The sequence below is a fragment of the Erpetoichthys calabaricus genome, chromosome 1 (assembly GCF_900747795.2).
Source record: "Erpetoichthys calabaricus chromosome 1, fErpCal1.3, whole genome shotgun sequence".
Lineage (NCBI taxonomy): Eukaryota > Metazoa > Chordata > Cladistia > Polypteriformes > Polypteridae > Erpetoichthys > Erpetoichthys calabaricus.
In genome coordinates, this window is record NC_041394.2 from 57843958 (window position 1) to 57858711 (window position 14754).

The 14754-nt window shown below is 42.6% G+C and overlaps 1 protein-coding gene across 2 annotated transcripts in view; it reads right to left on the reverse strand.

Annotated features, from left to right (window-relative positions):
* Positions 1–14754, reverse strand: part of vwa7 (von Willebrand factor A domain containing 7) — a 57146-nt gene that overhangs the window by 29289 nt on the left and 13103 nt on the right. For both annotated transcript variants that reach the window (XM_051934623.1, XM_028800247.2), the window contains exons 3-7: positions 14363–14644; positions 7393–7489; positions 6170–6292; positions 2147–2342; positions 1809–1978 (exon numbers count right to left, since the gene is read on the reverse strand). In XM_051934623.1, coding sequence (XP_051790583.1) covers positions 1809–1978; positions 2147–2342; positions 6170–6292; positions 7393–7489; positions 14363–14644 — 868 coding nt within the window. The remainder of the gene's footprint in view (positions 1–1808; positions 1979–2146; positions 2343–6169; positions 6293–7392; positions 7490–14362; positions 14645–14754) is intronic.

Genomic DNA, 14754 nt, shown 5'->3' on the forward strand with positions numbered 1-14754 from the left:
TTACTTATTTGTTCCTAAATATTTAAATACTGCCTGTACTGAAATGATGAATGCTGCATAAATACATAATAAAATTTGCAGATGTTGTGTAATGACTAAGCCATTTGACTTTACAACACAATGCTGGTGGTTCAATTCTCTTCTCATTTAGCCAGCCTTTGTTTCAATAATAAAAAACTGAAGTTCCTAGCAATTGACTTTCCCTACATAAAGCAATGATTTTAGCAGTATAATGTTGTATTTTGCTTCAAAGAAATAGGCTTCTGCATTTTACAATACTGATAACTGTGCCAAGTTTCATTACGACTGAGTGATTGATTAGAGTTTGAGTCTACAGAGACACATCTTTACGGAATGTCTAAAATATGCAACTCAGTGAAAATTATGACTTTTTTGTATTTACATACAGTATATAAGCCCATATACTCTTGAAAAAAAATCACTGTGGTACAGAGGTAGTGCAACCAGACATCCTGTATCTCCTGAGCCTGTCTTGAATTTAGGGACCCTGATTTTTGCTTAACAAAAATATTTATTTGTCCTATGTTTAGATGTTACCAATTTCTCAGTCCAGAAACAAAATACCATTCTAGCTGCACATGTTTATTACCAATCACATCATTTGTGTTCAAAACAGACAAGGTCTAACCAACCAAATATTTTATGACTATGAAGCTTACACTTATCTCAGGTCATGCGATCTACATATCCATAATACTATAGTAGTCATTTATGCATCCTGTGAAAAATCCCCCACAATGAAATACACACCATTCAAACAGAGGATAAGTAACCCAGTAATACCAGTTAAAATAGAGCATTTTTAAGTTGTCTTTATAAATTATAATACAGCTATCACTTTTGAAATGAATGATATAACTTCACCCTGTGGTGGACTGGCGCCCTGCCCAGGGTTTGTTTCCTGCCTTGCGCCCTGTGTTGGCTGGGATTGGCTCCAGCAGACCCCCGTGACCCTGTAGTTAGGATATAGCGGGTTGGATAATGGATGGATGGATGATATAACTTTATTTGTTCCCAGGGGGAACTTTGGCTTTTTTACAGAAGAGCCTTTACATCTTCCTTTGTTGTTGTCACTTGTGGTTTCTGCCATATAGCAAACTGTCTACAGTGCAATAATAATGTAGCCTATATGATATGAGTGGCTGTGTCAGACCTCATTCTAGTTGTATGGAGTGGTTATCCATGAAATCAGTATTAATCTGGGTGAACGTTACAGTATGTGTGTTCTAATCCCAGAATTGAAGCAAAAAATTCATCCATCCATCCATTCATCCATTATCCAACCCGCTATATCCTAACTACAGGGTCACAGGGTCTGCTGGAGCCAATCCCAGCCAAAACAGGGCGCAAGGCAGAAAACAAACCCCAGGCAGGGTGCCAGCCCACCACAGGGCATACACACGCCCACACACCAAGCACACACTAGGGACAATTTAGGATCGCCAATGCACCTAACCTGCATGTCTTTGGACTGTGGGAGGAAACCGGAGTACCCAGAGGAAACTCACGCAGACACGGGGAGAACATGCAAACTCCAAGTGCTACCCACTGCGCCACCGTGCCGCTCCACAAAAAATTCAACTATAAAAAATGTGCATGCATTAATCATTATAATCCACTCAAGCAATGCAACACCCCTTCCAATATTTAAATTGGTTTAGAGAAACCTACTTATCTACTCTAGATAATTATCAGTATATAAAGCCACTAGTGTGTTAAATTATGTTTGGTTGTTGTTCTTTCAAGGAGAGACTTTTTTTGAATAACATCGAGCTGTGAATTCATACCTGGGTCATGAAAAGGAACCAGGACATAAAGAAATGTTTCAGGGTACAGACCCTTTCTCTCCTGGATCACTGAAATGGCTCGTTGACGTGCTGCATCAATTTCTTCAAACATGCTGCCAGTGGTGTCAATCACAAAGCAAAGCACCATGTGGTGAAGGACATTTAAAAGCCTGCACACCAACAAATATTGACTAATTAATGCCGATAAAACAAAACAATCTTTGAAATTAGTCACAGTAGTTAATGTACAAATCTGTTTAACTCTTGGATACGCACATTTTAAGCATAAACATATTAAGGTATGCTGTGTTAGTCCATTTTGTCTGCCATTCACTTACTTGAGAAAGGCTTCATTTCCAACTGCATTCCAGAGATCCTCAAGTGTGGCAACAGTTGCAAGAGTGGCAAGGTGAGCAGCATCCTCATGAAGATAATTGTGAGGAGAGAAGAGAAAAGAAGCAGTGTCTTTATTGATTCCACCTTTTGCACTTTGATGGCGGCTTTCATCAAATATGCCTCCATGACTGCATTTCCCTGAAAGAACATTGCTGATTTTAAGAAGTGTGACAGTTGCTGAAAATGAACTTTTATCTTGTAGTTACTGTTGGAGATAATTAACACATGGCTTCTGTTTCAGTCCCTCTTTTCACATGCTTCTTACTACTAAATGTTATGCAGTTAGTAGTAAAGACAGAAATAATTTTCAATATGGATCAGAAATCTCAATTAAAAGTTCATAACAAAAAATCAGCCAGAAACCAAAAGGCCAGTTGAGAAAAATAATGTGGGAACTCTGTACTTCAGAAAGTCAAAACAAGCATAAACCAAAGCATACTACATACAAAATATTTTTATCCAGTCTCTGGTACTCCTACATAGAAAAGAGGTTAGTAACTATTCACAAGCTAAGCCCAAAACAGAAGTGCCCATAAAAAAACAAAATGGTGTCACGATAACACATTAAAATAAACAGAAGTCTTTAAACACTTAAACACATTCAGATAAACTTTCAAAGTGCAGAATCCACAAAAGGTACATAATAAACCATGAAAAGTTTTAAAAGGAAACCAAATCATAGCACAAAACAGACTACCACATGCATTTAGCCCTTCACTCAAGGAGGATACAGTTGCAGTGTTATATATGAGGGAGTGTTTGCAATTCAAAAACACCTCCCTAAAAAAAAGTGAAAAAAAAGAAAATTATGCATAGCAAACTATGAGCTCTGGATTGAACTTAAAATTGAACACCAACTGCATATTGAACTGTTATTGATATCAGGTTTAATATATTTGTATCCTGAAGCTGAATTACTGGAGTTTATCCAAGCACTAATCAGATCTTAAGAGCAATAAGTACAAGAATTAAAGGATTACTGTAAGGAAGAATGGGCTAGAAGAAGCATTTGTTTTTAGTCATTACAACTAAAATTGAAGCAACCAGTCACTACAACACAACTATTTAATTAAAAACTGAAAATAATATTAATAAAAAATGACTGCAAAATATGATGAAATCCTGAAATGGGAACATTGATGAACAATAAGAAGTTGTAACAAGCACTCAAAATTTTTTAAAACACAGAGTTATAACAGTTTGTGCTCAAGACCATGAAAGGATAATTATTAAGTTTGGATAAAACTATTTACTGTCTATCTTGTATAACAGCACATCTTAAAGTTTGTCTGTTGAATATATAATTTTGGGCGGGCACGGGTGGCGCAGTGGGTAGCGCTGCTGCTCGCAGTTGGGAAGATCTGGGGACCTGGGTTTCGATTCCCGGGTCCTCCCTGCGTGGAGTTTGCATGTTCTCCCCGTGGTCTGCGTGGGTTTCTTCCCGGGCGCTCCGGTTTTCCTCCCACAGTCCAAAGACATGCAGGTTAGGTGGATTGGCGATTCTACATTGGCCCTAATGTGTGCTTGGTGTGTGGGTGTGTTTGTGTGTGTCCTGTGGTGGGTTGGCACACTGCCCAGGATTAGTTCCTGCCTTGTGCCCTGTGTTGGCTGGGATTGGCTCCAGCAGACCCCCGTGACCCTGTGTTCGGATTCAGCGGGTTGGAAAATGGATGGATGGCTGGATATATAATTTTACTATTGTATACAAAGTATCTATACTGTATAATATATATATATATATATATATATATATATATATATATATATATATATATATACCTATCTTAATACATAATTCGCCTGCCTCCTCACTCACGTCCGTCCGAAGCTGAATGCGCAGTCACCTTCTACGCACGTCCAAAGCCGAATGTGCAGTCGCCTTCTGCACAGAGACCGACATCCAACCCCAACATCGCGGCAGGCGGCGGATTTACGGTCGCAAAAATTCAAAGAGAAAGGCGACTTCAATTAAAGCTCTAGAGGCCTGAAAGGTGATTTCGACTACAGCTCGAGGCCTAATTACGCATTCTGATTCAATTACGCATTCATTCAATACACCTATATCAGGTTTGTGGTGCTTATACTTATTACTATTCCATATTGTACTGGAACATTCATCATTCAATATTATACTATAGGCCTGGAAAATTCATCAACTAACAGTACAACCCTGTACAGTAATGACTAAAGCAGACTACAATCATTACAAAACAACTTCTTCGTTACTTATCATTTGTTCTTCATACACTGCTGACACAAACTCGTGCCCGTTTCATCTTACGTTGTCGAAACAGGCTCTTTGTCTAGTCTATATATATATATATCTTTTTATGTGTGTGTGTGTGTATATAATAGCAAATACTTGCAAATGTATTGTGAAGAAAGCAAACGACACAGCTTTTAATTTTTGGGGTTTCCGCCCCGGTTTACTGCAAATAGAGTAACGTCTCCACAATACAAAGTAAATGGTCAACATAGGACCCAGTATGAAGGGAATGGGGAAAATTTATACAGGGAGACTGGGAATGAAACAGCGGAATGCTGGGAAAACTGAGATGCAGGACGGGAGATTGACATCATTGTCCCGGAACTGGAGGGTAGAAGGGAACCTGGAAGTATGGCGGCTTTATGTTTTTTCCCGGCTTTGTTACGGCGGTGAGTCCTCGTTCTGGCTGATGAAACAAGAAGAGAAAGGTTAGTGCGCCGTCTCTGTCCCTCGACATGAGTTATCGCGATATGGCCCGGGTCCTTAAACTGCTCCCCATGTGCTCGTGCGTGACAGTATATAACTGTATACATAAATGAGTTTTTGATTCTTCATAAATTGCAATCCTTTCTAATAATATGTCTTCACTTTGTCATTATGGGTTATTGAGTGTAGATTGATGGGTAGAAATGGCAAACTTAATCCATTTAACTAATAAAGTGTGCAGAAAATAAAAGGATCTGAATACTGGATACTTCTATGTTTTATATATATTGTGAGCTGGGGGACTGATCGCACCCCTACAGGATACGGACGCTCCTCTAAAAAACGCTGAAAGACTACCTTCACATTGCTCCCTTGCTTGCTGGGCTTATTTGCGGCTGATCTATCGCACGACCTGTGCGGTACTTCGCATACGTAAAAGCCCGAACAGCACCTATTGATTTTGAATGTTTGCCTTTCTCTCTCTCTCTCTGACATTCTCTCCTCCTGACTCCTTTGAAGAGGAAGATATGTTTGCATTCTTTTAATTGTGAGCCAGAACTGTCATCTCTGTCTTGTCATGGAGCACGTTTAAACTTTTGAAAAAGGGACAAATGTTCGTTTGCAATGTTTGAATGAAGTTCCTGTTTCTACAACCTCCTGTGTTTCTGTGCAAAAATTTGTGACACAAGCATGACAAGATAATACTTATTTTTATGGCTATTAGTTACATATTAATATATACAAACATCCATCCATCCATTATCCAACCTGCTGAATCCGAACACAGGGTCACGGGGGTCTGCTGGAGCCAATCCCAGCCAACACAGGGCACAAGGCAGGAACCAATCCCGGGCAGGGTGCCAGCCCCCGCAGGACACACACAAACACATCCACACACCAAGCACACACTAGGGCCAATTTAGAATCGCCAATCCACCTAACCTGCATGTCTTTGGACTGTGGGAGGAAACTGGAGCGCCCGGAGGAAACCCACACAGGCACGGGGGAGAACATGCAAACTCCACACAGGGAGGACCCGGGAAGCGAACCTGGGTCTCCTAACTGCGAGGCAGCAGCACTACTACTGCGCCACCGTGCCGCCCATATACAAACATACAAGTGAAAAATAGTTTTTAGCTTTGCATTAATAAATAAACCATACAATTAAAAGATGGCGTACTAGGTTTTTCACATGACTGTATATTATATTAATAGAAGCATGTTTTTAAATAGACTTTTAAAAATAAAATTAAAATGAGCTGATGTACTATACCTGGAGGCTTTTTGGGATCATCACCATAGTAGCCTGTAGTCAGAAAATTATTTTTGTTGATTTTCTCCAGGATGTTGTTGTTACAGGTAAATCTGTCACAGTCTGTGCATGTCTGAATATTCTCTAAACATAACAATGAATGGAATGACAACATTACAACATATTTCCATCATTCCTCTATTTTTTTAAACCTGCTGTTTCCATTAGAGTGTCTCAAGGAGCTAGAGCTTATCCTTGACATTTCAAATTACACTGTCCCTGGCTAGTGCAGTCCATAATAAGCCACACTAAATCATATGAATCCAATTTAGAGCAAACAATTAATTCAACATGTACATCTTCGGAATGAGTGTTGAACCTGCAAAAAAACAGAATAAATCCAAACAGATACGAATAAATAATGCAAACTGCAGATATACAGCGTCTACAGCAATGTATAAACCCTGGCTCCTTAAATTAACCATGCCTCTATTCTCCTGTTTGGATTCATGGCTTATTTCACTTTTATGGAAATATTTTTCCATTACTTAATATAAACACAGTGTCAAACACATGTGCTTAGGAGAAGGTTGATAGGCTCAAATAATGTTTCTCAGCCGGACCAGGGGGTGGCATTGTCATCTGAGCCTCTTTTCTTTTTTTCCCTCTGCAGATCAGCAGAAGAACCAGCCAAACAGTGACATCACCACCAAACCTTCCTCTGATAACATCACTTCCGTTCTTACCTGATGACAACTTCCCTCTCAGAACCCACCAACCGAAGACATCTGTTTCTATTCTGGCCACCCTGGACCATCCCCTTCCTGTCTCCACCATATAAATATCTCTGTTTCCCATCAGTATTCAATTCTGTGTTGAACTTGGTTGTAACCACGTGTTTTTTTTCTCATTGCATTTTTCAGTATACGGGGTGGTCATCTTCAGAGCATTTTGAGTATCCTGCTCTCCTTATTACAACAAATATTTATGATGGAACTTAAACCTGAAAGTTTTATTTTACTTTTCTTTTTAAAGGGCATACATATTTCAAAACCCAAAATGCATTCTCAGAAACATATTTAAAATCAGATCTTAGATTTGAAAGACTTGCTTATTGCTCCAGATACTTTTGTTCTGTGAACATACATTGATCTGAGTTTAGTGACAATTTATCCATACTGTACTTTCATTAGTCGTAATTTCAGAATTCAGAGATTTTAATTTAATATTGCAAGAGTACAAACCAGGTGCAAGAAGTCCAACTTTTTCTGTGGATTTCAGTAGCTTGGGGTGGATTTTTCTGAAGCCCATTTCAATCCAGTTGCTGTGACTGTAAAAGTCCTAATGGATCGAAAAAAATAATATTCAGGGAATAAAGGAAATTAATTTTACAATGGTAAGGATTGTTTTAAAAGTAGCGCTAAAGCAGAAGACAAATGTGTCTAACTTATATTAACCAAAAGTATGTACAATCTGTATTTTCTTTAACATTAAGACAGTAATGTGTGCTGCGGTGGGTTGGCACCCTGCCCAGGATTGGTTCCCTGCCTTGTGCCCTGTGTTGGCTGGGATTGGCTCCAGCAGACCCCCATGACCCTGTGTTCGGATTCAATGGGTTGGAAAATGGATGGATGGACAGTAATGAGGCCAGGAGAATCAAGTATCGTTTTAAGAAGAAAAAATAAAATAGTAAAACAATTTATTGCACAACATACTAATGTAAAATGAAATATGCACAAAAAATGATGAAAATGTTTTGACAAAAACTGAAGCAGGTGAGGGTGACCATATAGCATATACACAATATCAACAAACATATTTTTAGAATATTCCAGGTGTGTACTATATTAATAATGTAACATTGTGTTGTATTGTATTTCATATTAAATATTAACTGAACAATGTGCTTAAAAAGCAAAATAACCATTTATATTTAATGATATTAGGAGAGCCAATAAAAGAATTGGTTAGAAGCTTTTTGATGCTTCTGTCACCCTTAAAAAGTGGAACTAAATTATACAGACATAACATTCGTAAGGATGTTTAATCTAAAAAACTTAAATTACAAGAACACGGTGTACTTTTCTGTTTACGACGGTCAGAGTTAGATGACACAAGAGTGTATCCGTATCACAGTGTTCCATTAGGCTCTGTAACTATCACAACTCAGCCTTCCATTAAAACTGGCCAGTAAAACGCAATTATTCTGTGATCACTTTGACTTAGTTGCTGGTGGGTTATATGAGAGCCAAAAGTGTAAGAAGATTCATCCATCCATCCATCCATCCATTGTCTCCCGCTTATCCGAGGTCGGGTCGCGGGGCAGCAGCTTGAGCAGAGATGCCCAGACTTCCCTCTCCCCGGCCACTTCTTCTAGCTCTTCCGGGAGAATCCCAAGGCGTTCCAGGCCAGTCGAGAGACATAGTCCCTCCAGCGTGTCCTGGGCTCTTCCCCGGGGCCTCCTCCCGGTTGGACGTGCCCGGAACACCTCACCAGGGAGGCGTCCAGGAGGCATCCTGATCAGATGCCCGAGCCACCTCATCTGACTCCTCTCGATGCGGAGGAGCAGCGGCTCTACTCTGAGCCCCTCCCGGATGACTGAGCTTCTCACCCTATCTTTAAGGGAAAGCCCAGACACCCTGCGGAGGAAACTCATTTCAGCCGCTTGTATTCGCGATCTCGTTCTTTCGGTCACTACCCATAGTTCATGACCATAGGTGAGGGTAGGAACATAGATCGACTGGTAAATTGAGAGCTTCGCCTTGCGGCTCAGCTCCTTTTTCACCACGACAGACCGATGCAATGCCCGCATTACTGCGGATGCCGCACCGATCCGCCTGTCGATCTCACGCTCAATTCTTCCCTCACTCGTGAACAAGATCCCGAGATACTTGAACTCCTCCACTTGAAGCAGGATCTCGCTACCAACCATGAGAGGGCACTCCACCCTTTTCCGGCTGAGGACCATGGTCTCGGATTTGGAGGTGCTGATTCTCATCCCAGCCGCTTCACACTCGGCTGCGAACCGATCCAGAAAGAGCTGAAGATCACGGCCTGATGAAGCAAACAGGACAACATCATCTGCAAAAAGCAGTGACCCAATCCTGAGCCCACCAAACCGGACCCCCTCAACACCCTGGCTGCGCCTAGAAATTCTGTCCATAAAAGTTATGAACAGAATCGGTGACAAAGGGCAGCCCTGGCGGAGTCCAACTCTCACTGGAAACGGGTTCGACTTACTGCCGGCAATGCGGACCAAGCTCTGGCACCGATCGTACAGGGACCGAACAGCCCTTATCAGGGGGGCCGGTACCCCCATACTCTCGGAGTACCCCCCACAGGATTCCCCGAGGGACACGGTCGAATGCCTTTTCCAAGTCCACAAAACACATGTAGACTGGTTGGGCAAACTCCCATGCACCCTCCAGGACCCTGCTAAGGGTATAGAGCTGGTCCACTGTTCCGCGACCAGGACGAAAACCACACTGTTCCTCCTGAATCCGAGGCTCGACTATCCGACGGACCCTCCTCTCCAGGACCCCTGAATAGACTTTTCCAGGGAGGCTGTGGAGTGTGATCCCTCTGTAGTTGGAACACACCCTCCGATCCCCCTTCTTAAAGAGGGGGATCACCACCCCGGTCTGCCAATCCAGAGGCACTGTCCCTGATGTCCATGTGATGTTGCAGAGGCGTGTCAACCAAGACAGTCCTACAACATCCAGAGCCTTGAGGAACTCCGGGCGTATCTCATCCACCCCCGGGGCCCTGCCACCAAGGAGTTTTTTTGACCACCTCGGTGACCTCAGTCCCAGAGATGGGGGAGCCCACCTCTGAGTCCCCAGGCTCTGCTTCTCATTGGAAGGCATGTTAATGGGATTGAGGAGGTCTTCGAAGTACTCCCCCCACCGACCCACAACGTCCCGAGTCGAGGTCAGCAGCGCACCATCCCCACCATATACAGTGTTGACACTGCACTGCTTCTCCTTCCTGAGACGCCGGATGGTGGACCAGAATCTCCTCGAAGCCGTCCGAAAGTCGTTCTCCATGGCCTCCCCAAACTCCTCCCACGCCCGAGTTTTTGCCTCAGCAACTACCAAAGCCGCATTCCGCTTGGCCTGCTGGTACCTATCAGCTGCCTCCAGGGTCCCACAGGACAAAAGGGTCCTGTAGGATTCCTTCTTCAGCTTGACGGCATCCTTCACCACCGGTGTCCACCAACGGGTTCGGGGATTGCCGCCACGACAGGCCACCGACCACCTTACGGCCACAGCTCCGGGTCAGCTGCCTCAACAATAGAGGCACGGAACATGGCCCATTCGGACTCAATGTCCCCCACCTCCCTCGGGACATGGTCGAAGTTCTGCCGAAGGTGGGAGTTGAAGCTACTTCTGACAGGAGGCTCTGCCAGACGTTCCCAGCAGACCCTCACAACACGTTTGGGCCTACCACGCCTGACCGGCATCCTCCCCCACCATCGAAGCCAACTCACCACCAGGTGGTGATCAGTTGACAGCTCCGCCCCTCTCTTCACCCGAGTGTCCAAGGACATGTGGCCGCAAGTCCGACGACACGACCACAAAGTCGATCATCGAACTGAGGCCTAGGGTGTCCTGGTGCCAAGTGCACATATGAACACCCCTATGCTTGAACATGGTGTTCGTTATGGACAATCCGTGACGAGCACAGAAGTCCAATAACAAAACACCGCTCGGGTTCAGATCGGGGGGGGCCATTCCTCCCAATCACGCCCTTCCAGGTCTCACTGTCATTGCCCACGTGAGCATTGAAGTCTCCCAGCAGAACGAAAGAAAGAAAAAAAAAAAAAAAAAAAAAAGTAAGAAGATTCATTATCCATATTACTAACCGAGAATGCTAAACCGGATGATGGACGCAGGCACATCCGGCAATGGGCCGTAGCTGCAAAAAGACGTACTGCGCAGGCACAAAAAGAGTCCGCGAGAGTCGGCTGAGGAGCCGAGAAAGGGCGGGACAAAAGAGGGCGAGAGAGGCGGATGAGGAGAAAGGCGGACAAAAGAGGGCGAGAGAGGCGGATGAGGGTCTGCGAGAGGCGCAGGCGCAAAAAGAGTCTGCGAGAGTCGGAGAAAGGCGGACAAAAGAGGCCGACAAAGGCGGATGAGGGGCTGCGAGAGGCGGACAAGACCACAGAAAAAAGGAGTGAGCACATACAAAAAGGAAAGGAAAAGGCACATAAAAAGGTAGTCAAACGTGGCCAAAGCACGAAACACATTGCACACGAAACTAAACACACCAAAAAAAAAGAACAGACGAGCGCACAACAGCAAGGCACGACCACACACCCCCCCCACCCTACAGGCACGGGACGGGACGGGATGGGACACACACACCAAGAGGGGGATTCAACAAGCCCATGGAAGACAAAAAAAAAGAACACAAAACCCGCCCCACAGACCCTACAAGCAAGGGACGGGACACACACAAAGAGGGGGGATTCAAAGAAAACACAGGAACACAAAAAGAAAGAAGACGCTCGCCGCAACAACAATCCCCCCCACACATCCATAAGAAGTGACACCCAAAGCCACATATTCTAAAGAGTGAACGTCGACACCTTCACACTAGGCAGCATAGGTGTCGGCAATAGGTGTCAGCATAGGTGGATGTCCTTTCAATAAAGCACTATTAAACCGTTCAACTGCAGAAAGGATACATATTAACAGTGAGTTGCGATCCTCCCTTATTACTTATCCCATATTTCGCATGCTGAGAAAGAAACAAGTCATGAATACACGGTCACGGTACAAAACGATTCGGAAAGGATAACGGGAACAAACACACACGAACACGAAAAGAAAACAAGAAAATAGACGGCAGCGCATAAAAACGCGCTTCTGAAACACCGGGAGAAAAAATGTCTCGGATCAAAAAACGCAAAGCACAAGTGACACCGTTACAGAGACGTGCCCAAATGGACAGGACACAATGAACGTTGACGCATTCAGCGCGCGTGTCAAAGTGCTGCCATCGAAAGAAGCACGATTTCAAACCGAAAGAGCTCGCGTATCAGACATACAAAAAAGGGAGCGAAGCGACAAATAAATGAACGGAGACGTGAACAACGCGCAAAATGAACTGACAGAAAAAAAAAAAAGCAAGACGCGAAAAGCACCAAGCTCAAATGACCGACATACAAAAACGGACAAGGCTCGATACAAACAATGCACGGCGTAAACTGAAACGGACTTTGCGCAAAAGCGGAGGCGAATAAAAAAAAAGAAAAAAAATAGCGCGTCACAAATAATGGACATGCAACAAAAAGGCAATCAAACCGCAAAAAGCGAAACTTGCCCGTCGCGGACATCAACGCCACACACCTGTTAAACGCTTACGCAAATGGCTGAAAACGTCTTCAATAAGGAATCCACTATTGAGGGAAAATTCATTGGGATTAATCGAATGTCATTTGCAATCATTGTCATTCACTTATCTTCACAGAAGAAACAACTGGCAATACAAATATTGAATTTACACGTTGTTGTCAAAAAGGTCCAGATTAGACTGCTCCTTTACATTCATATCCTCAATATCTAAAGAAGCTTCTAACTAACGGATGTGCCTGAAAATAAAAACTTTATGACTGCATTAGATCCTACAATAGTTCATTTGCTTTTGCATCTACCGAAGTACATATCAGGCCACCAAAAGGCAATGGCCCATACTGCTTTCGCATATGTGGACAAATATTGCATCGCATTGGAACAGTGCACCCTGAAACAAATAAACAACGCAAATATGCACAAATCTACATCCTAGATCCAGATGAGGCAATCTATCAACGCATGAACCTTCCTTAAAACAAACAATGCACAGAGCTTATAATGAGAAACGTCACTCATATCATAAACAAACACCCATTAGCTAAGTCTATAAAAATGCTACATGAAGTTGAAAAGGAGGCAAATACAAAAGCAAATGCAGAAGTATAGCGGCAACTACAATTGCTTTGGTCTTGATAAAGGACAAAGGAACAAGATCCAAGATGATACAATCTGCCCGTCGTTAATGAAGTGGCAATTGTCTTTCAAAGTAAAGATGGTGAGCCTCCATTTCACAGAGATATTGTTCTACATTTACGTCCTGATAAAAACAACACACCTACATTCCAACGCATAGACATTTGCTTTCCGCTTCTTGATACTTTGTTATTTCTATGCTACATTCCAACGCATAGACATTTGCTTTCCGCTTCTTGATACTTTATTTGTTATTTCTATGCGCATCATCCAAAGCTGCACACTATTCTATATCTAATTCATACATCTCACTCTTTGTCATGTCCCAACGCCAGGGGTTGGCGAGCGAAGCGAGCAGGGGGCAGAGCCCCCTAGTCTTACAGGCTAGGCAAGCAGTGATGTTATGATCTCAACCTTAATTGGCTCACAGTAGGTTCCACCTTGGATGAGAATTCAGTGTATTGCAGACTGGACATAAACATTGCAGTCCAGCACAGTCATACTGAAATGATTACAATTGTCAATAACGCTGATACCTTAAGCAGGCAGAAATTAGAGAGACAATGGTTGAGGCCATTCAATATGCACAAAGTGAAAATCCAAACTTCACATAGGATGCACTCCCACCCTGATAAAACATTAGGGCTGACAGAAACTACACAATGCAACCCATCTTTTGTTGTTTTAATAACAAATCTCAGCAGCTTTTGGTAACTTTTACATTTTTATTGTATTTCAGGATTTGTCCTTTTCTTTAGGTTTTTTTTTCTATTCTGTGAATTTATTTGCCCGCTCTTATCTTTTTCTTTATATTGATTTTTGTAATTTAATTTGTATTAAACAAAAATTGTGTATGTTCTATAAAATATTTCTTTAATTTTTGCACAGGTAACTCAGTATTGCTTGCCTTGTAGTTTCAAAGTTAGTTCTTTCTTTTTACCTTTCCCACATACACCCTCACTCTTATGGGGCTACATAAACTCAAAGCTTCAGGACTGTGAGAGGAAACTGAAGAAAAACCCCATGCACATGAGAATTGGACTCCACATGGTCATCTTCAGAATAAACAGAATACTTGAATACTGTATCCACTTTATTCTTGGATTTTACTTAAGGAATGTTTTACTTTCTCACAAATGTTCTATCTTCAGAAGAAATTATAAAAACAGTCTAAAATGTAGAAGCTAAAACAACAAAAACTATAACTGGAAACTATACCTACCTGTAGCGAGTGTAGTACACGGCCTAGTTTCTCTCTGGCACCTTTAAAATCTCCAGCTTGGATTGAATCAATAATCTGTTTCCTAGACTTGAACAAAAGGTCGTTGGCTTCTTGGATTCGCTCTGAATCAAAATGGAGTATGGGGTTGCTTCGAGTAGAACTTACAAAGTCCATGGCAGCATTTGCTCGAACAATCTCATTGACTGCATGCCAGTAGTTCTTGGTGGACACCATTGGACTACCATAGTAGGCCTGAAAGAGCTGAATGGCAGTAAGCTGTTGCTGTTGAGAAAGTTGAAATATGCTCATTGCAGGTATCTTTTTCAGGATATATGTTTTGATGTTATCACACTCTTAGTTTGAAAAAGTTACAGTATGTAGTATGAAACAGA